Source organism: Siniperca chuatsi, linkage group LG13, assembly GCF_020085105.1.
Source record: "Siniperca chuatsi isolate FFG_IHB_CAS linkage group LG13, ASM2008510v1, whole genome shotgun sequence".
In the NCBI taxonomy this organism is placed as follows: domain Eukaryota; kingdom Metazoa; phylum Chordata; class Actinopteri; order Centrarchiformes; family Sinipercidae; genus Siniperca; species Siniperca chuatsi.
This window is the reverse complement of record NC_058054.1, coordinates 10,565,004-10,589,847: the sequence shown is the minus strand read 5'-3', so window position 1 is coordinate 10,589,847 and position 24,844 is coordinate 10,565,004. Positions and strand designations below refer to the sequence as shown.

At 39.5% G+C, this 24,844-nt stretch overlaps 1 protein-coding gene across 3 annotated transcripts; it reads left to right on the top strand.

Annotated features, from left to right (window-relative positions):
* Window positions 1–58: 58 nt before the first annotated feature.
* myom1a (myomesin 1a (skelemin)) lies at window positions 59–24,192 on the top strand. 3 transcript variants are annotated; one of them, XM_044221102.1, is made up of 38 exons: window positions 59–243; window positions 1,659–1,883; window positions 5,487–5,627; window positions 5,813–5,999; window positions 6,096–6,253; window positions 7,817–7,909; window positions 8,079–8,167; window positions 8,469–8,513; window positions 9,152–9,313; window positions 9,518–9,679; window positions 10,246–10,387; window positions 10,793–10,992; window positions 11,083–11,139; window positions 11,620–11,744; window positions 12,554–12,737; window positions 13,001–13,175; window positions 13,860–13,981; window positions 15,066–15,262; window positions 15,502–15,628; window positions 16,286–16,470; window positions 16,617–16,731; window positions 16,982–17,138; window positions 17,285–17,391; window positions 17,815–17,859; window positions 18,127–18,263; window positions 18,399–18,543; window positions 18,914–18,973; window positions 19,061–19,128; window positions 19,250–19,375; window positions 20,089–20,172; window positions 20,442–20,529; window positions 20,656–20,694; window positions 20,925–21,030; window positions 22,378–22,541; window positions 22,655–22,691; window positions 22,953–22,975; window positions 23,403–23,458; window positions 23,631–24,192. In XM_044221102.1, exons 2-38 carry the CDS (start codon window positions 1,714–1,716, stop codon window positions 23,898–23,900), a joined length of 4,548 nt encoding a protein of 1,515 aa, XP_044077037.1. In that variant the 5' UTR covers window positions 59–243; window positions 1,659–1,713; the 3' UTR covers window positions 23,901–24,192. The 3 variants fall into 3 exon arrangements, with proteins under 3 accessions (XP_044077037.1, XP_044077040.1, XP_044077038.1); XM_044221105.1 differs by lacking the exon at window positions 1,659–1,883; XM_044221103.1 differs by lacking the exon at window positions 20,089–20,172 and having other exon boundaries at window positions 62–243.
* The last annotated feature ends 652 nt before the right edge of the window (window positions 24,193–24,844 follow it).

Here is a 24,844-nt window from a genome sequence, read left to right as displayed (position 1 = left end):
CCTCAGCTCGCCTGGCCCTTCTCATGGTCTAAATTTAAAGCTGTCCCAGCCTTAAAAGGTCCTGACGGTGTCTTGTGCATTCTGCCGAGTGGCAGCATTATTTTTGTTCTGTGGACTGTCGTCCTGTCCACTGCCCCTCACCCTGCTGCTTTGCCTGGATCTGGACTTGCTTTAGCTACTTTTGGAATAGCACACCCTTTCTCTTGTTTTCAGCTATTGTGGATTGGTGAATTCTTAGTTGTGGTGAGTGACATATATATTTTTTCTTTATTAAGAGGTGTGTCCCTAATACTAAGGAATCGTTATTCAGGTTTATGTCATTTGGTCTTCGGTTAAAATGCTGAATCAGTAAGGCCTGAGGCCTTCTTTTAACCACTTAATTGATTTTTTGGGGTTTAATAATGTGTTTTAATTCAGATATTTTTATTGTCCCTTATACTTACAAAGTTTTGTTCATTTTTTGCTATTGTGTCCCTGTAGATTAGACTGCATGTGTTATTGAAGTGAAATTTCATCCTAAAAGAAGAGCTAATCTATTCATTAACATTTGCTTTACCTCAAAACAAGAAGTTTTTATGACTCAGTTCTTCTCTTTATGCACTCTGTGCCCTCATGGCTTACAGTCCAGTCTACAGTTTGTAGCTCTGTACAAATAAAGAGGCATAAAGTACACTGCCAGGTGTTGCCCAAGGACAAAACCATCACAAAAGTCTATTGTCATAAACTGCAGATCTCATAATGACCTTATTGATCTGTGGTTACATGACGATGGGCCTATGCCCAATGGGAGCTGCTCATGTTTTCATGCTGTTTAGCTTGAGCAGTACCTACGAGGGCTGAAATGATTCGTCGAGTGATCAATTGGTGAATCCACAGAAAATTACTCTGCAACAATATTGATAAATGATTAATTTAAGTAATTTTTTAAATGCACTTGTTCCAGCTTTTCAAATGTGAATATTTGCTTGTTCTCTTTGACAACCGAATGCCTTTGGGCTTTGGACTTTTGGTTGAACAAAACACGCAGTTTGAATATGTCAACATTGGCTTTAGGACGGGCAATTTTTTTTGCTATTTATAAACCAAATGATTATTCGATTAATCAAGAAAACGATCAACAGATTAATCAACAACGAACACAATCATTAGTTGCAACCTCAGTACCTAAGAGTGTAACATCTATTGCTTTTATGTGTTATGTGTATATCTATACTATTATTGACCAAAGCCTCAAGTTACGATACGACATTCCCAAACACAACATTTCACCATCAGTCACTGGATTACATCACACCACATTTTGTTTTCCAGTTCATCACAAGTTCATCACTTTTATAATTCCACCTGTGGAGGTGATTGTAATTTAAGTTCTCATATTATCTTTGAAGACACCAAGATGTAGAGTGTTTAGAAATCGATGCTGCCACAGTTTATTTATTACCTGCTGCTTCTTCATTTAACACAGTAGAAATAGATCTTAACCAGAGCTAACGCTTTAACTGCTCACACAAACAAAAATCATAATGCCATCTTTACAACTTTAACATTTACTAGTTGCCTAAACCACCATCCCTAATACCTAATCACCATCTCCTGCTCTAAACTAACCCCCAATTCAGAAATCAATCTGTAATAATAACAATGAGATTGATTTACAGAGCTGGTAAAGGAAAGGAAAGTCTGATATTATAAGTTGACGCAGTGGCCCTCAGGATGTCAGGATCATTACAAGTGATGCAGAAGCAGCAACAGCAGCAGCAGCAGCAGCAGCATCATCAACATCAGGAACAACAGCAGCATCGCTATGAGAGCAGCTGTCACCTGAGCACCAAGTCGTCTTTTAGCCAGCAGTCGTTCTCGACTTACAAGACAACCACCCGTCGGTAAGAGGATGGGAGAGACGCAGATTCTGATGGTTGATATTTGAAAACTGTAACATGTAAATGAGGATCTCTTGATGTAACCTGCCACTGCTATAGCTTCGGAAGTGATGAATGCATTCAAGCAGACCTCTTTCAAATATTCAACACTGCACTCCGGGTCTGGTGTGAAGTGGGTTCAGCAGCCGCGGAGAAAAGACATGCAGCTCGAAGTGTGTTTTCATGGGGAGATGGTGCTGTCTCTCTGCTGGTCTTCATCTGCCCAGAGATGTTCATCTTTTAATGATGTCTGGGTTTTTATAAGAACACATATAATTCTCTTTGAGGCTGTTGCAGAGCAGCCTGTTTTTAAGTATTTTGGGCCGAATCCAGTCTTCATATGCAAATTACAAGTTAAGATGCAAGTCTCTCAGGTCTCCGAATGCTGACCAATACCAGCATTTCTTTTCAAAGCTGTGTTGATTGCATTTTTATAAAGCTTAAAGCGAGTAATTTTAATGCAAAGGCCTGATAATTGAATATTCCAGCTTTGACGCAATGCAAGGTCTGTGAGACATTGTCTTAGTTATTTTTAAGTGTTCCAGGATTTTACCAGGTCAAAACTCGAGACTTGTTTTTGCTTTCAATTCTCACGTCAATTCAGGTTTTTAGGGAATGTTGTAGTTTTAAGTAAGTCAAATCTCAAAGTGGTCAAGTACAAGTCAAGGCAAAAGTCTGAGTCTAGACCAAGTCTCAAGTCTTGAGTTGACAGCTCTGGGCTGTTGTAATGTTTGTAACTATTAGATCTACGTAGCAATAGTATCGTGCTTATGTATTTGATAGAAAGAGCACATTATGTTTATATACTTTAATTTGCAACATCTTAGAGTCTGAAGCTAATTAGCATCGCCAACTATTAGCATATTCAAATACAGTAATTTAAATCCCAGTGAATACAATAACACAAAAACAATTACAATTTAAGACAGAGCTGAAACAATCAGTCAGTTAATAGAAAGTTGATCAACAACATTAATCAGCAACAATTTTGATAATTCATTGTTTAAGTCTTTTTTCAAGCAAACATTGTTTCAAGCTTCTCCAATGTGAAGATTTGCTGTTTTTTTTGTTTTGTTTTCTATGATATTAAATTAAATATCTTTGGCTTTTAGACAAAATAAGCAATTTGAAGATGTCAGCTTGTAAATTGCACCGTGCATTTTTCACTGCTTTATGATATTTGATATGAGACCGAATTTGTAATCAATTAATTGAGAAAACAATTGGCAGATTAATCAATAATGGAAATAACTTTTATAGAGATGTATAGATTCCCTAACCACCTCCAGCCTGAACTTTATACCGCATGTCTAGTGCAGGAATAAACATTTGCAAAACCAAGGACATGTCACTAGAAATTGTAAAGGTATTAAACCTGTAATTTCTAATTATATATGTATGTTCTGGTAACACTTCTTTCATGTTTAGTCAGATTTTCATTTAATTTCACTTACATGTGAAATTACATGTGTGATCTGTGATCAAAGTATACTCAAAGTCTAGTGTAAGTGTTGTGTGAAAGGGATACTGTCTATGAAAACAAGTCTAAAATCAACAGCTGCCAAGCGCAGTACCTTAGATTTGTATGTATGTGTGTTGTGTTGTGTCAGTAACTCTTGTCAGCATGTAATATGGTCATATGAGTTTCTTTGTCCTTCAGGCTGCAGGGCTCAGTGTGCATGTTGGAACCATGATAGCTTTCTAAACGGGGTCAGGGAAGGAATTTCAGCTGTAGTGATGGGCTGCCAGATATATTCATGGACAGCCAAGCTATTTCTGTAGGTAGGACATGAGACATTGCCAATAGGCCAACTGTAAAGACACTGTATGGAAATTGTCAACAGTTGTACACTGGCTTCCACTGACTTTTAATCCTATACCTTGTTTCTGAAATTGCGTAAAAAGTTTCCAATTGGTACTTTTATTTCAATCTTAAGATTGGCACATACTGTAGCTTCTCACACTGTACGGAATGAAATGCTTTTATCAGCAGTAAAACTTTTTGTACCTTTGACTTTCTTATACAGGGAACCAACGACTTGGTGAGTCAGCAGTAGAAAAAACTTTAGAGGATCTCTCCATCTGTCTGTCTCTGCTGTGCGTTCAGCCCCTTCCATTGGCTTGATCCCGCCTCGCCTGTATGGAAGTTTATCAAAGCCATGTTGTGCCGTTACTCCTCTAGGCCAAATGGATAGACAAGGGCAGACTTGGCAAAGATTATGAGTGAAAGCAGGGCTTTAAAATGAACCTTTCCACCCTGTTGCATATCCACCAGTTCCGGCTCCATTTATAAACCCAGCTGACAATAGGGAGGCCTCAGAGGCTGATAGGTAAATGAGTCAGAGTGTAAAATGGGTCAGGGTCCTAGAGGGGGGACAGAAATGCATCTTTCATTTCTGAATAACTGGACTGAAGCATATTCTGAATGTGTCTTTCTGTAACTAGAAGACTTATTTATTTATAAATGCAGGTTCATGTTCATGTTGAGTATTTTTGGCATTATTTTTTAGCAGTTTTGCATTCCTTCTTTTAGGTATCTTTTTATCTCATTGTTTGTCATTACAAACAAATGTGGTACATACTATAGAAGTTAAATTTAAATTACTTGATCTACTACGAGTCCCGTTAACTACAATATGATAATAATGCTCCTTTTACAGATCTAATCCAAACATTCATCGTTAATTAGAACTACATCAGTTAAATAGTGAGTAATCAATAATTAGTATCAGAATTCACTTTGTAGCTATTTGCTTAGACTGCCAGGGTTTAAGCAATAATAATAAGTGTTACCATTAGTTACAAGAAGGTATATTCAATCGAAGGATAACACTGGCAGTATTTTTTCTTGTGTCAACAAAAACCATCAAATGACCAAAATCAAAAATATGTTGGTCCGTCTCTCAATACTTTCAGACCTACACTGTGTATGACACTCAGCCCTGAGCCTGTTTGTTCCTACTGCAGATGTAAATCTTTGAAAATGGGTCATAAATATATAGTTTTATTTTTTAAAAATGCTCAGTAATTTCCTAAAACATCATCAACAACATTCCTATAGCACTGTAGTTTGTAGCAAATGTTACTTAAACAGGAATAAATAGTGCATTTGTTGGGAATTGTTTTCAGCCGCAGATTAATTTTCGTTAGTATTTTGCAGCAGCAGAACTGTGTATGTGGGTTTGATTCATTCTGAGTCAAACCCAGAATGAAGAATGAACTACAGTGCTCATGTTCATGGCAATGATAACTCACGGTATGTAACAGTGTGGCACAGTATGTGTTTATAGTAGTTTTTGGACAACAATGGAGGTCTATGGCACAGAGGGATAAGCTATATTTGACTTTGGCTACACAGACAATACTTATAATAGGCTTAATTCATTGATGGCTTTGGCCTTTTCGTAGGATTTATTGATAATAAGAAAAACATACAATATTATCAGCCTAGTAAAATGTGGCTTTTATGTAGAAAGGAGTATACCATAAACTTTATTTGGAAATACCATATGATGTATTTTGGTGTTTGTAATGCAAGTGTTGTGATTGTTGTCTCTTACCTCTAAGCCTGAAGACCTCTGTGAAGACAGAGAAGGGGCAGGAGGTGGTTAAACTGAGCCCGCTACCCAAGAGAGCCAAACGCACTTACCTGGCAATGGACACGGACAAAGAAGTTATCGGCTATGTCATTCCTGTATTCAGGGCTAGGTAAGCGAGGACACTGCAAAACACGATTGATTGATATTCCTGAATGCAAAGTAATCAATACTACTGATGCTGAACATTGATGATGTACATTTTTTAATTACAGTTAATGACACGTAATGAGGTATTTTCCTATTTCACTGCAAGTCCAAACTGCTCTCACATGTTGGTGGTTTGTTGTGTACCAGTCATGATGTTGTTCGCGGTCTGATGGAGGCCCGGGAGGAAGAGGTCACGGAGGAGGGGATTAACTATGTGGCCATGAGGAACCTGTTTGTCAGGGAGGCCAGGGAGGCTATGGACGTTAAAGTGGTGAAGAAAACCAGAACAACGCATGTCAGGGAATCCGCCGAACGCCTGGAACTGAACAAGACGGTAAATCCTTTTCACTCCTTCGATAACATTTCTCACATGAAGCCTACAAAATGCACATATGCTTTATATGACAATGGCTTCACTCTCTTGCTATAGATGGACGAGTGGACTGAGTTTCGTAAGAAAATGAACCCAGACAGCCTGACACACCCTCCAGAGTTTATCGTCAAGCCCCGTGGACAGACTGTCTGGGAGGGCAAGACTCTCAAGCTGCATTGCACTGTGGCTGGATGGCCTAAACCCAGGATTGCCTGGTAAGATACAGTGCATCTGGAAAGTATTCACAGCGCTTCACTTTTTCCACATTTTATGTTACAGCCTTATTCCAAAATGGATTCAATTCATTATTTTCCTCAAAATTCTACAAACAATACCCCATAATGACAACGTGAAAGAAGTTAGTTTGAAATCTTTGCAAATGTATTAAAAATAAAAACCTAAAAAAATCACATGTACATAAGTATTCACAGCCTTTGCCATGACACTCAAAACTGAGCTCAGGTGCATCTTGTTTCCACTGATCATACTTGAGATGTTTCTACAACTTGATTGGAGTCGACCTGTGGTAAATTCAGTTCATTGGACATGATTTGAAAAGGCACACACCGGTCTGTATAATGTCCCACAGTTAATAGTGCATGCCAGAGAACAAACCAAGCCATGAAGTCCAAGGAATTGTCTGTAAACCTCCGAGACAGGATTGTATCGAGTCACAGATACATTTCTGCAGCATTGAAGGTCCCAATGAGCACAGTGGCCTCCATCATCTATAAATGGAAAAAGTTTGGAACCACCAGGACTCTTCCTAGAGCTGGCTGACTAAGGGGCCTTAGTCAGGGAGGTGACTCTGACCTAGCTCCAGCGTTTCTCTGTGGAGAGAGGAGAACCTTCCAGAAGAACAACCATCTCTGCAGCACTCCACCAATCAGGCCTGTATGGTAGAGTGGCCAGACGGAGACCACTCCTCAGTAAAAGGCACATGACAGCCCGCCTGGAGTTTGCCAAAGGGCACCTGAAGGACTCTCAGACCATGAGAAACTAAATTCTCTGGTCTGATGAAACAAAGATTGAACTCTTTGGCCTGAATGGCAAGCGTCATGTCTGGAGGACACCAGGCACCGCTCATCACCTGGCCAATACCATCCCTACAGTGAAGCATGGTGGTGGCAGCATCATGCTGTGGGGATGTTTTTCAGCGGCAGGAACTGGGAGACTAGTCAGGATCGAGGGAAAGATGAATGCGGCAATGTACAGAGACATCCTTGATGAAAACCTGCTCCTGCTTGTAGCATCATACTCTAAAAGACTTGAGGCTGTAATTGGTGCCAAAGGTGCTTCAACAAAGTATTGAGCAAAGGCTGTGAATACTTATGTACGTGTGATTATATATATTTTTTTTTAATAAATTTGCAAAGATTTCAAACAAACTTCTTTCACGTTGTCATTATGGGGTAGTGTTTATAGAAATTTGAGGAAAATAGTGAATTGAATCCATTTTGGAATAAGGCTGTAACATAACAAAATGTGGAAAAAGTGAAGCGCTGTGAATACTTTCCGGATACACTGTATGCTCCAAATTCTCCGATCCCCACCTTCTCTAAGTTGCAAGAGAAAGAGGCTGAAGAGAGCGATCAGTCGTGTGTGTGTGTGTGTGTGTGTGTGTGTGTGCGTGTGTCATAGAGAAGTTTCCATCCAAAGCTCTCGTCATCAGCCAAATCTATTTTCCACAGTCGCAACATGAATACACCCTCCTCTGCAATTACAGACCCTGAAGACGACGGTAAAAATAAACCAGCTGTCTTTCTGCTGTCTTCTAGGTACAAAAACAATGTGCTCATTGATGCCAAGGCCCACCCTGAGAAGTACACAGTCGAGAGCAATTACAACATGCACTCCCTGGAGATCAAGAAGTAGGTAATCATTAAGCTCACACTGCATGGCCTCAGTTAGAATTAATAACGTGTACCCAAAATGCACATTACCCCAAACTGAATGTTTTATGTTGAAACTATTCTGCAGAGTGCTAAATGCAAAATGAGATGCCGGTAATTCACCAATGTCTGCACGTTTCATTTTCAGCTGTGATTTCATCGACACTGCTCAGTATCACGTCTCTGCCCTCAATGTGAAAGGGGAAGCATCCTCTGTGGCTACTATTGTTGTCAAAAGTAGGTAACTGTTTTCCCCCGCAGCTTATTGTTTGCCTCCTTCTCTGCAGCAGCTCCTGTCTCCTTTTGGTTAGAGGTCAAAATTGAAAGTGGAGATTTAAAGAAACACTTCTGTAAACACAACATGGTCCTACAGCTGTGTCGCTTTTTCAGGATCTGGCTTTAGTAAAACATGTTAGGCTGCAGGAACGTCCTAAAGCTCATGCTCAAATTAAAAAAAATTTGTGCCCACAATGTGTCGTATTTTCTTGTCTCTTGTTATTGATTCAACAAGGTTGCTGAACGATGTATTTCTCCTCAGGGTTCCAGGAGGGCGAGGAAGCAGGTCCACTTGATCCTAAACCACGTGAGTCACTTGAAATCATTTTCTTCATTTTTTGAGTAAGGCCAGGCAACTTAATTTGTATATTAAAATTCACATTTCACATACACAGGGTAATTAAAAGTACTCTACATAAGACATAAAATAACACAAGCAGAAATTAAAGCTTCTCTGACCAAAATTTCTATATAAACAATGGAAGAAATGACTGCGTAATATGAAAGGCATTGCTCATAGTTATAAACTCAGAGAATTCTCTTCCTCCCTGGAGTGTTTTGGGGTCTTTCAGCAACCCCATTACCAGCCATGCCTGTAATGGCTGTACAGTACCTGCTCAGCATTAAATGGCAGGCTGACAAAGTTAGCAATTAGAAGGTGAACACAGTTTAGCATTTAGCTAAAGAGCCAGAAATGTTTTCTCAGGAGTCCAAAAACAGAGCTAAGAGGAGAGTGAATGTTGGACTTGCATTCATCAGATAGACAAAAACACGACTCCAAATGAATGATTATGTATGCTGAATGTGTATTTTTTTTTTAAAAACAGGTTCACTATAAGGTATTAATATGTCAATGTTTTGTTTACAGATTGTTCAAAAAGTCAATTAATACAGGTTTAATGTTTTAATAGTAGTGTTTTTATTTATTTTGTGTTTCTTCTGCAGATGGTTTCTGCCCTGAGCATGGTGTTACCTTTGAAACAACCATCATTGACAAATTCGAAGTGGCCTTTGGCAGTGAAGGCGAGACACTGAGTCTGGGCTGCACTGTCATCGTTTATCCTACTGTGAAAAAATACCAGCCTGAAGTCGTTTGGTACAGAAACTGTGAGTAGAAAAAAAATGGAAATAGTGCGTCAGGCAAATAGAACAGCAAATGATGGTGTAATCCAGATTGCCTTTTCCACCCCAAGAGATTCTCTTGGGATTGAATCAATTCATTTATTTACACCTGACATTATTTTGCTTTCTAATGTATCCAATCACATTGTATCCAATCACATGTCTTTTGTTTTTGACTTCTCCCATTAGCTGTCCCCTTAAAGCCCTCTAAATGGGTTCACACCCACTGGTCTGGAGAACGTGCCACACTCACCCTTGTCCACCTCAACAAGGAAGATGAGGGCATGTACACCCTGCGCGTCAACACCAAATCTGGCTTTGACACCTACTCTGCCTATGTGTTTGTCAGGGGTAAGGTGCCCGATGGATATTTCAACTGAAGCTTCTGATTTTGGACTCTTGAAATTTAGCTTTTTTAGTTTTGTATTACATTGAAAATTTAATTAATCTATGAAGCCACTTACCCTCAAGTTGTGTGCAAAGTAAAGCGACATATTACAGATCAGCACACACACACACACACACACACATGATAGGGAACCATTCAATTCTACTGTGTCTTTAAGTGACACAACGCTCTCTCTGAGGTGTTTGGTTTCCACTGTGGAATCTTGCTTCTATATCTATCTGCATGTCAGAGAAGTCACCGCAGAGAGTGTGAACCGACATAAAAATCAGCAGGTTTATGCATAAGAGGGAATCCACTGAATCCCCTTTAATGTTACCAAGATATAAACTAATCTACCATAGCTAGCTACAGTGCTGCCACACATGCTGTACTGTAAAGGTGTAAGTAGGTCAGAAAATGGAAACTGAGTATGTAATGGAGATCAGCCTGATTTAGAAACAGCACTACTCACAAGTGTGTGTGTGTGTGCCTTCTTGGATGTGTGTGTGTGTGTGTCTTGCTATGCAAGATGCCGATGTGGAGGTGGAGGGGGTTCCCGTGGCCCCCCTGGATGTGCGCTGTCATGATGCCAACAAGGACTATGTGGTGGTAACCTGGAAGCAGCCAGCAGTGGAGGGCAGCAGCTCCATCTTGGGATACTACATCGACAGGTTGGTCAGCTCACTTTTCTTTTATTAAGGAAAGTTGTTTGCCAGAGAAATTATTATTCAGTTTCATCTGATTACTTTGGCTATGATACAATCCTACACACAGTATAACTGGACTTATTTATACTGTTTCTGTGTAGAATAACAAATTCTGCAGGCACATGGCACTAGCCCAAATTCCACCAACATTTCCAAAGAACTGCCATCTTGACAGATAAATGTTACCGTCCACAGAACACCTACATACATTCCTACCTGTCTACTGTAGCTGTCAGTCAGTCATTCAGTTACTGTGTAGGCTCTGCATGATGCCTAAAATCAACATAAAAGATGGCGGTATTGCAGTGGAAAGATTTTTTTATGTTGCTTGTGGTGTTCACAAATCTAATTTATATGTTTTCTCGGCAGGTGCGAGGTGGGCACTCACCATTGGGCTCAGTGTAATGACTCCCCAGTGAAGTACGCCCGCTTCCCCGTCACAGGACTGGTGGAGGGGCGTTCTTACATCTTCAGGGTGCGGGCCTTGAACAAGGCAGGAGTCAGCCGTCCGTCCCGTGTCTCCGAGGCCGTGGTTGCCATGGATCCCTCTGACAGAGCCCGCCTCCGAGGTTAGCGACACACCAGAGTCCTGCTGACACACTGCAACAAAGCCAACAACCGCACTTTTTTTAATGTATTTCTTTTATTTTTCCCAACAGCTGGCCCCTCAGCTCCTTGGACTGGGATGATCAAGTTCACAGAGGAGGACTCCACTGGTATGACAGCTTCAAACTGTTATTCATCAGCAGTTAATAGTGACATGGCATTTTATACTGACTTGCAGAGCTGGGTATCAAACCTTTTCTGTACTGTCTGAGGTGCGTCTGTAATATCTTGTAAAAAGTGTCAAGTTTCAAAAGCTGGCATCAAATGTCTGGTCAGATTTTTAGTCTAGTTTACTGGTTCTCTATAATTTTAGACTATATTTTATTCATGCAAAGTTCTTGTATGGCTGCCTGTGCTGAGAGAACATTAAACACTATTCATTTGAGAAGTTTGGCATATTTTGTTAATGGGGGGAAAAAAGGGTTTTGTAGAAAAACATGATTATAGTCCACAAATTAAGGCACTGAAAACAGTATTGTTTTTGCGTCAGTATTGAAATGTTAACCAACCCAAGTGACTTGTACTGACTTCAAGTCACCTGATTGAAGTGACTTCCTCAAAATAATGTGAGCTTCCTCTTGCCTCCTCAGTGGGCGTTGTCCCTGGAGAGCCCACTGATGTTGTGGTTACCGAGGCAACCAAGAGCTACGTGGTGCTTGCCTGGAAGCCTCCAGTGCAGAGGGGTCATGAAGGAGTCATGTATTTTATTGAGAAGGTGAGGAGAAACTGTCTCTTGTAGAGCTGAAACAAAGTTGATTGACAGAAACTGAATCGGTAAATGTTTTGATAATCTATTAATAGTTTAATTGTAAATTGTTGGCAGTTTTTTTTTTTTTTTTTAGCAAAAATGCCAATAATTCACTAGTTACAGCTTCTCAAATGTGAATATTTGCTGGTTTTACATTAAACATTAAACTAAATATCTTTGGTTTTCTTTATTTTACATAAGTACATTGATATCTAACTTTCTTGTTATGAAATCGTTAAGCTACTCAATGCCGGGTTTTGTATCACAGCTAATAGCCTCATTTATAAATTCACTCAAAGTCAGCAGTTCCCACCCTGGGGTCGAGACTCCACAAAGTACCGAAGACAAATCTGAGGGGTCATGAGATTATCAGGATAGTAATGCAGAAAAAACATATTTATGATGCACCAAGTTTATTTTTTCAGACCTACCTCTTCGAGGTAGAGATTTTTTTCTTGTGAATTACTGGATTATTTTATCTCTAAAAATGATTCAAATGAAATGAATGGTTGAACTGGTCACAACCATTAGACATATGCAACCAGTGATGAACCAGTTTACACATTTTGCCTCAAACCAAATAGCTTAGGAACCACTGCTTTAATAAATACCTATGACCTCTTGTAGGTTATTGTTTGATTATACTGCTACTAATATGTGAAGACTATCATATCTTGCCTTTCCTTTATATTATGTACAGTGTGTTGTTTTAAATTCACCACTGTCATGTTATCTGCTGCCTTAATGACATGTCACTGGCTCTCTGTCAACCACAGTGTATTTCAGGGACAGACACCTGGCAGAGGGTGAACACTGGTATGCCAGTCAAGTCTCCCCGCTTTGCCCTGTTTGATCTGGCAGAGGGTAAATCCTACAGCTTCCGTGTGCGCTGCTGCAACTCCGCAGGTGTGGGCGAGCCCTCTGTATCCACAGGAGAGATCACGGTGGGAGATAAACTGGGTGAGACTCGCATTTATATTATGTATAGGTGTTACATTTTCAGGACATTCCTGCATAGAGCTGGACAGTATGACCTGAAATCTATAGCATAATATCATCTGCTCGTCCAGCCATATTCCTTCATTAGTTAGTTTAGAGACTGCTGGTCCTTCCTGTATTATGTTCTGTCTGATCCCAATCCATCATATTCCCTCTTTGCTCACTGTAATTAGTCTTATTTCCTTTCTTCCTTATTTTTCTTAAAAAAACCTCTTTCTTAACAGACCTGCCCTCAGCTCCGGGCAATCCAGTGGCCACCAGGAACACCGACACCTCAGTGGTGGTCTCCTGGGGGGCCTCTAAGGATGTCATACACCTGGTCGGCTACTATATTGAATGTAGCGTGGTGGGCACCGATGTCTGGATGCCTTGCAACAACAAACCTGTCAAACAGACTAGGTAGGCACAGTTAAAGATAATTCCGGGTTTATGAATTCACAAGTCATTCAGAGATTAATTGATTGTATAGTTGAATAAAGTACACTCCCACGATTTACTCATGTTTTTCAGGAAATCAGAATTTTATACAAACCTTTCTTGTTATTGCTCTAGTGGTTGAAATATATTGTGGGGTTTTTTGGTGTTCTAATTGTATAACTGCAAACTAGAACTGGATACTACTGGTTAAAAAATAAATGCCACATGTAATGTTATGCCTAGCCTAGATTAACAAACGTTAGCTACCATAAGCTACTGGTCATACCAGACCAAGAAAGGCTGTAGCTAACCAGTGACTAAACCCCTGAGTGTATTATATTGAGCAGTGGGAGTGTTTTATTGCTTATGAATTAATCTTTTCATTTGTAAGAGGAAGAATGTGTTATTTAATATTTAAAAATGTACAAAGTCTCAATTTGAAAGTCAAGGTTGGTTAGCTAAGCTAGTTACTTTGGCTATCAATTTTCAGCGGAAATGGCAAGGGCGCTAATGCTTCATAAAATTTGTTATTTAATTTTACAGTTGCATTAAAACAGCAAATCTTACTGCTCATACTCTGCTCTTACTGCTTTGCTCATGAAATTATAAAATGAAAGTGTAATGAAAATATGAGACTCTTTACACCTTCGTCTGTACTGTTTTCAGGTTTGTATGCCATGGCCTGACTACCGGGACCAACTATGTGTTTAGGGTCAAGGCAGTCAACGCTGCTGGATACAGCCAGAGCTCCCCCAATTCTGATGCTGTGGTTGTGCAGGCTGCTATATGTGAGTGTCCTCACAACTCATATTCATTATTCACTTTGCCTGTAGCACTGAAGCCATACTCTCCTTCTGCTCCATCCTCCCAGCTATTTTTAAACATTTATTTATCCAGGGAATGATTGCTGAGAATGTATGTGCACATTTTTTTCCAGAAAGACCTGCTTTAAATTCAGATAGTTCAACACATTCACACATGAATGACTTGCAGCCCTCTGCTCTTGGCCACTGAGCCTCTTAACTAATCTTTGTTCATGAACCTTGTTAACTTACATCACTTGTTTTCCTCTTTTTAACCTAGAATCATTAATCGTTATTCTCAATAACTTTATATTTATTCTCTAAGATGTTGTTCTGATACAGTTGGCTGTCCAAATATCTCCTCTTTTGCAGCTAAATTCTTATGTATCTTGAGTTTCATGAATACAAGTGGCACATATTTACTGTATATGTGACTGCTGTTTGATATATTTGCATGTGCTCGCCAGACATACTCATCACTAACACTGGTCATTTTGCTGTTTCCCATTCTTTCATTTATTAGTGACAAGGTTAAATAACAAATTAGATCAAGTTTTACAATGCTTTTACTCTGTGTAGATAATGATTTCTGTATAAATTTGTTTTTGCTCGAGTTCTCTTTTGCTATTTGATAACTCTTCAGGGGTGCCTCTTGGTGCATGGCCAAGGTAAAGGCTAAAGCATTGTGTTCTAAAGAGCATGAACCTAATGAGAGTCTCGTCTGGCTTTCGGAGATTTTCGTAGCGTGAAAGTTACCCAGCCTCTGGCCTTGAGTGTAAGTACTTTATCCATTACAATGACCCTAAAAATGTGTGTTGCTTGTGTGCCCAAAGCATGTAGCATGTTCAGCTGTACCACTGTTATAGCTTAACACTAATGACAACTAAGATCTGTGCAATATTTGGCAAATGCCAGGCCATCTGTATGAGATTAAGTATAGGACTGATTTTTTCATGAAAGGAAATACAAACAAATAGTTTTCAGATATCAAGGCCCTATCTTCATTAACACACTTGTTCACTTTTTCTCTTACAAGAAATGCTGACAAGCTTATCTACTCTCTTTGCAGCTGTCCCTGGAAAGCCCACTGGTGTGACCCTGCTGGAGGCTGTAAAGGACTACATGGTACTGGGCTGGACCGCGCCTGCTAAAAATGGAGGAGCCGATATCAGGGGATATTTTGTGGACTACAGGACCGTGAAGGGAGATGTGGTTGGGAAATGGCATGAAATGAACCACCAGGCATTGACTACTACCTCTTATAAAGTGAGTTATTTTACTTCAAGTACCCATTGACCAAATTTTTTGGAAATTGTTTTGGCATTCCTATGAATGAAGCAGGGATTTCACAATGTCCAGTGTCATCATTCACTGCATTTTGTCAAGCTGGCAGGCAGTTTGACCTCTATATAATGTTGTTTACAAATTATGAAGCTCAAATGAGTTCATCTAGCCCAAAACAAGTATTTTAATAATTTCTCATCAGCTGCATTTGTTTCTTTTAGGCTGAGAACCTGAAGGAGAGCGTCTTCTACCAGTTCCAGGTGCGCGCTATGAACATGGCAGGTGTAAGTAAAGCTTCTCTGGCCAGTGCAGCTCTGGAGTGCAAGGAGTGGACCATTACTGTGGCAGGTATGAGAGACAATATGCTCACCAAAACAGAATAAATGCACAGTAAAATTGGGTTGGTAGATATTAGAGAGGAAACAATTTGATGATTCATCGACTAGCCGATCGACAGAAAATTAATTGGCAATTATTGATGATCAATTAATAATTTAAGCAATTTTTTTAAGCAAAAATACATTATCTGGTTCTTTTCAGTTGTTAGAATGTGATTATTTCGCTTGAAATTTAATTGTGAGTTGCAGTGATACAAGAATAAGTCAGTTACCTCACTTTGTATTGGCCACAATGCATTTCACATATATAGCCAATTCATGGGATCATCAGAATACATTTAAAAATCAATTTTGTGCTATACCAAAATGTATTTCTGTTTATATATGATATACTTTAGAAAAGAATGCAACCTGCAATCCATTCCAAATAAAAACATTTGAAATATCAAAATACAATGGATTTCAAATAACTTGCTAGTGCATTTTAAATGTGTCTTAAAATATGTATATAGTTTTACTGATTTTTTTCAGTTTTTTTCCTTTTTTGAATGCTCACTGTTTTGTGAATCTTTGTCAAATATATTTTCTTTTTGTTTTGGGCAGTTAGTTTGTTAGAGAATCCAAAATTATCCCCACATTATTCAAACTATCTCATTTATCCTCCAAGGTGCTCCTGTTGGTCTTCATGTGCTGGAGGTTCGTGACACCTCCGTCGTGGTCCTGTGGGAGCCACCTGCATTTAATGGCCGCACTCCTGTCAATGGCTACTATTTGGATGTCAAGGTGGCCTCTGCTGGAGAGGAAGGCTGGAAGGCTGCTCATGAGAAGGCCAACAAGATGAAATACATGAAGGTGAGGAAGATGAAGAGATTTGTTTTATGGGATCTTCTTGAAATGTAGTTGTACTACAACTGTAGCTGAGATCTGATGCATGTGCAATAATAAGGAAAGTGTTCTTTTAACTATCTCTCCCTTCGACTCCTCATGTGCTCATTCAGGTGACAGGGCTGAAGGCTGGTACATCCTACGTCTTCCGTGTGCGTTCTCAAAATCTTGCTGGTGTTGGAAAGCCCTCAGCAGTCTTAGGTCCAATCCTGGCCCAGACTCGCCCTGGTGAGTGTGATTTGTTATGTAACTCACATATTCAGTCGCATAGTGTTCCTACGCAGGTCTGGAAAGTTTGGAAAAGTAGGGAAAATGGCTATTTCTCAGTACTGATACATGACTTCACTTTTTATATATTTTGTCATGTCTTATAAGTTATTATTTGCTACTATAATGACTGTAATCCAGAGTTTAAGAGCTAAAATCTGTAATGCCAGTGATGCACACGCACTGTAACCATTAACTCTCCCTTCCTCAGGCACCAAAGAGATTTATGTGGATGTCGATGATGATGGTGTGATTTCTATGGTCTTTGAGTGCTCTGAGATGAATGAGGGCTCTGAGTTTGTTTGGTCCAAGAATTACCAGGCTATCACAGACACCTCTCGCCTGACTATTGTCACTGAACGGGGCAGGTAAGTATCCTTTATGTGCCCAATTTCGCATTCCAACTTCCAAGGACCAAATTTACTTTTTTGATCTTTTTCCAGGTGTGTGTGTGCAAATGCAACATTTGTCAGTTATTCCTCTTTCCTCATACCTTGTTGTCCTCATCTTCCAGGTCAAGAGCTATCTTCAACAGTCCCTCGCTGGAGGATCTGGGCACCTTCTCCTGTGTGGTCACCAACACTGACGGCATCTCCTCCAGCTACACACTCACTGAGGAGGGTGAGTCAACCCACAGTCTTGGCATCTCTGCTCCTGTGCACCTGAAACTTGATTCGCTTGTTATTTGTTTGGGTGACGTCAGTGTTAAATGTGTGAGGAGGGCTTGGAAGACTGTGTATACTGCTGTCTGTTATCCTGTTTCAACAGCTGCATCAAATTGACCTCTGTTACATTCTGGGGTATATGTGTGTTTGTCTTGAAAGGTATCTCAAATTATTCCGTGCTGCATGTCTGTCAGTTGTTTTAACATCCAAGGCTGTACTTGACATGGAGTATTTTTGACAGCATTGATAATGTGCTTTTCTAAAACACTGTCAAATAAGAAAAAAACAGTAAAACTAGTAGTAGTAGACGAGTTGATGCTGAAGGGTTTTGCAGAGGTCAAGACATTTCCCAATTTGGATGCTGTTGTTGTTCTCACAGGTCTCAAGCGTCTTCTGGACATCAGCCATGACCACAAGTTCCCTGGTGAATATCCCACCACATCACAGATACTACTAATACCATGTTTTCTTTTTTCACTTATCAAGATTTTATTTATCAAGTGCAGGTACTGCTTTAGATATTGTTTGGGAATTAGAATATCCATCATTATCACTTTACTCAACAAATACTCTCTAGAAACACAGATTTGTCTTGGAAATTGTAGTTACCAAGCCATGGTTACTTACATAGCTATTTAAGTTAATGTATAGTGGGTACTACAAGAGCTTTAAAAAATGTGGTTTTCTCTAGTTATTCCCTTTAAGAATGAAATGGCCATGGAGCTGCTTGAGAAGGGTTGCGTGCGATTCTGGACTCAGGTGGAGAAATGCACTTCTGCCTGCCAAGTGGAGTACGTCTTTAATGACGTCATCATTACTCAGGGAAAGGTAGGAATCATACTAAAAAAATCCAACATGGCTCTTGTTGTCATGTTGTCCTGTGGTTCCACTTCCATTTTGTATCGTCTTCCAAAAACTTATCCTTACAACTGATGGGGTTTCTCGATATCTTTTTGCTTACAGAAATACACAATGAACTTCGACAAATCCACCGGCATCATTGAAATGTTTATGGACTCTCTGGAGGTCACTGATGAGGGAACTTTCACCTTTAACCTGGTGGATGGCAAGGCTAAGGGTACAACCAGTCTGGTGCTCATTGGAGATGGTGAGACCTCAAATGCAATTTTTACTTCCATGTTGATGTTGTGCATACAGATTTGTCAGTACATTAATGTTAAATGAGGATACGGAGGAGACATCCCAACCTGCAGATCATTTTTAATGGCACACACTGAACAGCCTTGCTCTGCTGGGTGGATTGCATTGGCTGCAGTTAATGTATATGTCCACTGAGGGGCAGCAGAATACAACTTTTAAGTTTTAAGAGTTTACTGTCAGGTCTTCTTTATTCTTATTGTAGCGGACTTTCTGATGCACTGCCTGTCTAAACTTTCAGTTATGTGAAAAATAGGAATTTTATTGAAACGACTTAGAATCTGGTATTTAACATTTACATTTTCTTTGCTGTTGTCCAGAATTCAGGGAGCTTCAAAAGAAATCAGAATTTGAGAGGGCAGAATGGGTCAGGAAACAAGGTAAGATATCTTACTTTTCCATTACATAAGTTTAACACTGATTACGTAAGTATGTCTCGAGAATAGTTTTTTATTGACTCTCCACAGGTCCACACTTTGTCGAGTACCTTGACTTCACTGTTACTGCAGAATGTAATGTGCTGTTGAAATGCAAGGTAGGAAAAGTAACTGTAAATATTTGTACTGCTGTTAATATTCTTTAAAAGATAGAGCATCACAAATGGTTGCAATTTAGGTGACACAACTTACTCCCATCTCTCTTCTTTCTCTCCACAGATAGGAAATGTCAAACCAGAGACTGAGATCACCTGGTCTAAGGACAGAATTGAGATTGCCGAGGATGACGAGGATGCTAAGAAAATCGAGAGAAAGAACAGCGAGCTGACCTTTAATATCGGAAAGGTCAGCCCATTAGACGGAGACCATACTTTGTGAGGAGTCGTGAGCTTATGAGTAAAGAGCTAAAAGCGATGCTTCTGATGCAGCTATGCTTCCATTGTAGACCTAGACTAAATGCTACGCTGCCAACCATCCCTCTCTGACACACAGAACCATAAATGATGAAACACTTAATAAAATAAAAATATTCACGTTCATGAGTCCTGCTGGTATGCTGCTGGAGTCAGCACGTCAGCACGTCAGCATGTCATACTTGGGAATCATAATGGACATATTGGGTACAACTGACTCTCTATTTTGGAGCTTTTACTACTATTCTAATTCTGATATTGTATATTTTCATATTATAGACTTATAGATTTTGCTTTTCAACATTTATGCCCATATGGTGTAAATACAGTATATGGTTTATCTGTGTGATTAATTCATACACTTCATTTCTAACACTGTGTTCAATTTAACTCCTCTGGCCACCTTACCCAAACATTTTCAAACTGGAAAGCTGTCCTTTTTTGTAGATAACAATCTGGTCTGTCAGTCAGTGTCGATGCCAGTGAAGTTATATTGATGTTTCAAGGTACCTGTACATTGAAACTGTATAACCATTACTCAAAGAGAGGGATGGTGTCGTTGCATGAGCTCAGGAGAGGCGTCCTGTTCATCGCCACTCCTGTCAATCGCATTTGCATTAACTGGCTTATCTGTCTAATTCACAGTGGGTTATTAAGCAAGAGAAACAGAAAGAAAAAGAAGGAAAAAAGCCACCTGCCGAGGACGTTCCCCCGCCGCCAAGACCCAAAGTGTGGACATAATCTTTGCTGCCATAAGTTGACACCCATAATTTCTCCATGTGTTCTCCTTGTCTTACCTTTTTCATGTTTTCCTTTTAACGCCTGCAGCATCCCGGGCGGGAGAAAAGCTTGCCTTTTCGGTTTAGTTGGTCTTTGTCTCGCTGTTCTACTGTCTATTATCTGTCCCAAGAATTATACTGTATTCCCCTCTGTTTGAGGTAGAAGGGAATTCATTGCTGTCTTAAGGATTCTAAAGTAGCTTTTACTTCAAACTCTAGATCTCCAAGAACGATGCAGGTATTTACGAGGTCTTCCTGAGGGACGACAGAGGCAAAGATAAGAGCACCTTCAATCTGACGGATGCAGGTAAAGTCTCTTTCAATAATTTTGTGAGTGAAAAATCTAGTGGATAAGTGGAAATCAGTGTTGTTAGTGTTGCAAAAAAATCTGTGAACATGACATTAATTGCTTTTCTCAAACTTGTTTTCCCAGGATACCAAGCTGTAATGAATGAGCTGTTCAGGGTTATTGGTGAGTCATTAAACTTCACACTTACCAAGCAGTAATGAAGCGCCACACATAGACCACACACCAAAGGAAACCACAGAAAGAAGCTATAGACTGAAATATTTTATGCAGTATTATATAGCATTAATCCATAGGGTTTCCAACAACAGCAACAATTTCCCTCGGGATAAATAAAGTACTATCTTATCTTCCGTGGGATGTAAACGTCTGCCTTTTTATTCTTTTCCCTCTAGCCAAGTCCTCCTCTGAAATCAAAATTCTCAGTACTGAACATGGCATCATCCTCTACTCCATGGTCACATATTACAATGAGGACCTGCGTGTTGGTTGGCTCCACAAGTATGTAAAATCAACCTTATTCACTTACATATTTGACATTGTTTTCTAATCTCCTATCTGGCATACACATGTGCATATGTTTGTGTACAAACATGAACACAACCATTTTAAACTGTGTAGCTTTAATGCAAATGTTACCAAGCAAAAAAACGTGTCACGTGTCCAATCGATGGATAATTAAATAAAATATGCCAGTGTCTACACTATGTAAAAATAATTTGACCAATATTATAAAATATTTGCTTTAATTTATTACATTTATTTATCAGGGACAACACACATTAATTATCAACAATATCATGTAAATGTGTCAGATTCAGCCAAAAGGCTAATTTTCATCTGCACTTCCTGGGTAGGCTGATGTTATACATTTAAATAAAACAACATGACATACAAAAAGCAGACAGAATAATATCAAAGCACATATACAGTAGAAGGATACAGCATAAATGAAAAGAAAATCTAGTAAAAAAATTACAAAACAGACACTGTCACTGTCAGAACAGTCAGACAAAAGACTAAACATCACAAAGGACTAAAAAAGTACAAGGCAACCAACATTAAGTGTCACATTTGCCGTGCAGATTTCAAATACACTACACACTGTAGATGGACAGAGCAGGATGGAAATGTATCAATTTTCATGTTGGCAAATGTTTCTCCAACAGCCAATTTTTCAGCTTTCTAGCAAAAGTAGCATAGGTTGTTAAATCTCTCTCAAATCTCTAATCAGCTGGTAGTCTTCCAGCCATGTGATGCTCGGAAAGAAAAGGCTGATTAGCCAAATACCCTAATACCCTTTCCTTGTGGGTATGAAGCAGTCGCCTCTATTGAGTTGTCTTTTATAGTTGTGGAGTTTTCTTCACAAATTGAATGGCTGGAGCAAAGCTGTGAAGTATTTTAGAAACTAATATGGCATCTGCATATTTTACCAGATTATTCTAGCTTTAGGGTGGTTTTGCATGTCTGTGACCAATTAGTCAAGCAATATGTAATATGAGGGAGAATCAATGCATTCATAAATATTTTTTCCGCTTCCATAGTTAAACTGTTTCTGATGACTAATATTGCACAGTAAAAAAGTGTTTTAAATTGGACTATTTTGACTATAACTGTCACTCTCAGCTCTCCTCTCTCTTCTGAAGTATGATATGAAAATAAACCACAGATGGGGACGAGCTCTCACCATCTGGTCGTGATAGAAGTCATATATATCAGATCTCTCATTTTGGTGTAATACAGGGATGATTTGAATCTCGCTTTTCACTGTACTTGATCATATCACTGCATACTTTCACTAAACAGTCTAGCATTAATTGATCTCTGTCTTGCTCATTTCTCCATTAGAGATGCTAAGATTGCCGCCTCAGAGAGGGTTAAGTCTGGAGTCACAGGGGAGCAGCTTTGGCTTAAGATCAATGAGCCCACTGAGAAGGACAAGGGCAAATACACCGTGGACATCTTTGATGGCAAGGACGGAGTAAAGAGAGTCTTTGATCTGACTGGTCAGGGTGAGTGAAACAAGGAAGATTTATTTTTTTTAAATGTCCTATTAACTTTGGCTGTTTTTGTGCTTATGTAACTACTGATGATAATAATAATAAGTTTATTTCTTCTGGTGCAGCATGGGAAGAGGCATTTGAAGAATTCCAAAGGCTCAAGTAAGTAAACAAACTCATCTGACTGGATCCTTCTGCTGTGTAATTCTGTATTTCTGTTTGAAGAGGATGTTTACACAAATAAATAGCAACAGTCATCACAAACTTAAAATAGACTCTTATGAACTTTGTGAGCCCTTTTTTAGAAGCACTCGGAATACATTTTTTGGCATTGTATAGCTTAGGGAAAAAATGTTGCAACCATTCTGCCTGTGATACCATTTTAAGATGCTTCTGACAATGTCTGTCTCCTTTTTTCCATAGGGCGGCAGCAATTGCAGAGAGAAGTAAGTGGTTATTTCTCCCAAGAGACATCGATCTATGAAATAATGTAACATCTTTCTGGATATAGAGGTTATTTCAGTTTGAATAGAATTTTAAACTTGGGTTCAGTGGAATTGAAGATACATGAGGCTATTGGTCATCATAATATCAAGATCTCATTCATGGCAAATGGTTTTCCAGGAGATAAAATGGCCATAGTTCTATAATAAGGAATTGAAGAAAAGAAATTTCCAGCCAAAATATGTTTAAAATATCGTCCATGCATACAGTAGAGTTAGAAAATATTGTAATATGTTCTATGAAGGATGGTTCACTTACCAGTTTAAAAGTCAGTGTTGGTTAATAATATGTTGTCAACAGGCAAATGCTCCACAGGTTGACTGACGGTTGACATTTGCTTCTTGGCTCACTCTTGTATTTCTTGTTTAGACCGTGCTCGTGTTATTGGAGGCTTGCCAGATGTGGTTGCAATCCAAGAGGGCAAGGTAAATAAATTAGATATTCAGTGTGTTTATACACTGTGTTAAGCTCTTTGTCTCACCTTCCTCTTTGTTTTTCATTGTGTCATTCCTTGGAGTGTCTCTTTCTTCTGAACTCTGTGGAATCCAGTTTTGTATGGCACACACCAAACCCCTGCATTCCTCTTATTCTCTTTAGTCCCTGAACCTGACTGGCAATGTCTGGGGCGAGCCTGTGCCAGAGGTAAGCTGGATAAAGAACGACAAGGAGCTGGTGTCCGACGAGCGCTACAAACTCAAGTTCGAGCATGGCAAGTTTGCCAGCATCACAATCGCCACCGTCACCACGTCTGACTCTGGCAAATACGCCCTCCTGGTCAAGAACAAGTACGGCACAGAGGCTGGCGAGTTCACCGTCAGTGTCTACAACCCAGATGACGAGGAGAACAAGGAGGAGAAGAAAGGCTAAAGGATGATGCAGTGTAATAACATAAAGCAGAAAAGATGAACGACTGGGCTGTCTCCAAAGCATTTTACCCCGGCACATGCCGGTGCACCAAAGCAGTTTAAATAAATGATGAATGTAGCTGCTTCCTCGTGCGTCTTTCATGTGCTGGGCTAAAGAGCTTTGGGCATAGCTTGTCGAGGAAGCAAACAATGAATGAGATACAGAGGGGATTATTGTGTGCTTGCAGTTGCTTGACATGTCTTCTGTCACTTCTGGCCACTATCAGCATTAAATGTAATGTATAATCATGGGAGATGGTTGACCTGTCATTAATCTTTGTTTAAAAAACAGCTATCAAGGACAGCAAAAGCAAAAGGCTGCTTTCTTATAATATTACAGTATTACATTCGGAAAACCTTTGACCTCTTAAATCAAGTCATGCCTGAGGTTTATGTACCGTAAATTAAGTCATGAACTTCCTACTAACTATTTGCTTTGGAATAATGTGTTGGTGGATATGTCATATGTGCCACTAATTAGAGCTCTTGGTGTTATAACTTTTATGTTTAAATTGTTCTGTGTGCATGTATGTTATGTACCTTTTTGATGTACTGTTTACAAGCAACAAGTGTCAATCATTACAACAGTTAGAGGTCAGAGAGGTGGAACAGGAAAACCCTGATGACATGTAGAGTAGTTTGAGTGTGACAACACACACATGACAGTTGAAAGTGGTTCATTCAAGGTGTCTCACACAGCCTACAAACCTGTGTGCTAAGTAGTAGAGGCATAATTGGCATACTTTTAGAGGTCTTTTTGTAGAACTAGTCATATGAGCGCCAGATGCCGCCAGAGAAATGTGTTGAAAGTGGGGGGAATGTTATATTTCAGGTACAATGGAAGAAAACAATACAGATAAACTGCCCTGCAGCATTTGGACTGAGGCTGTGTGTCTAAAGAACAAG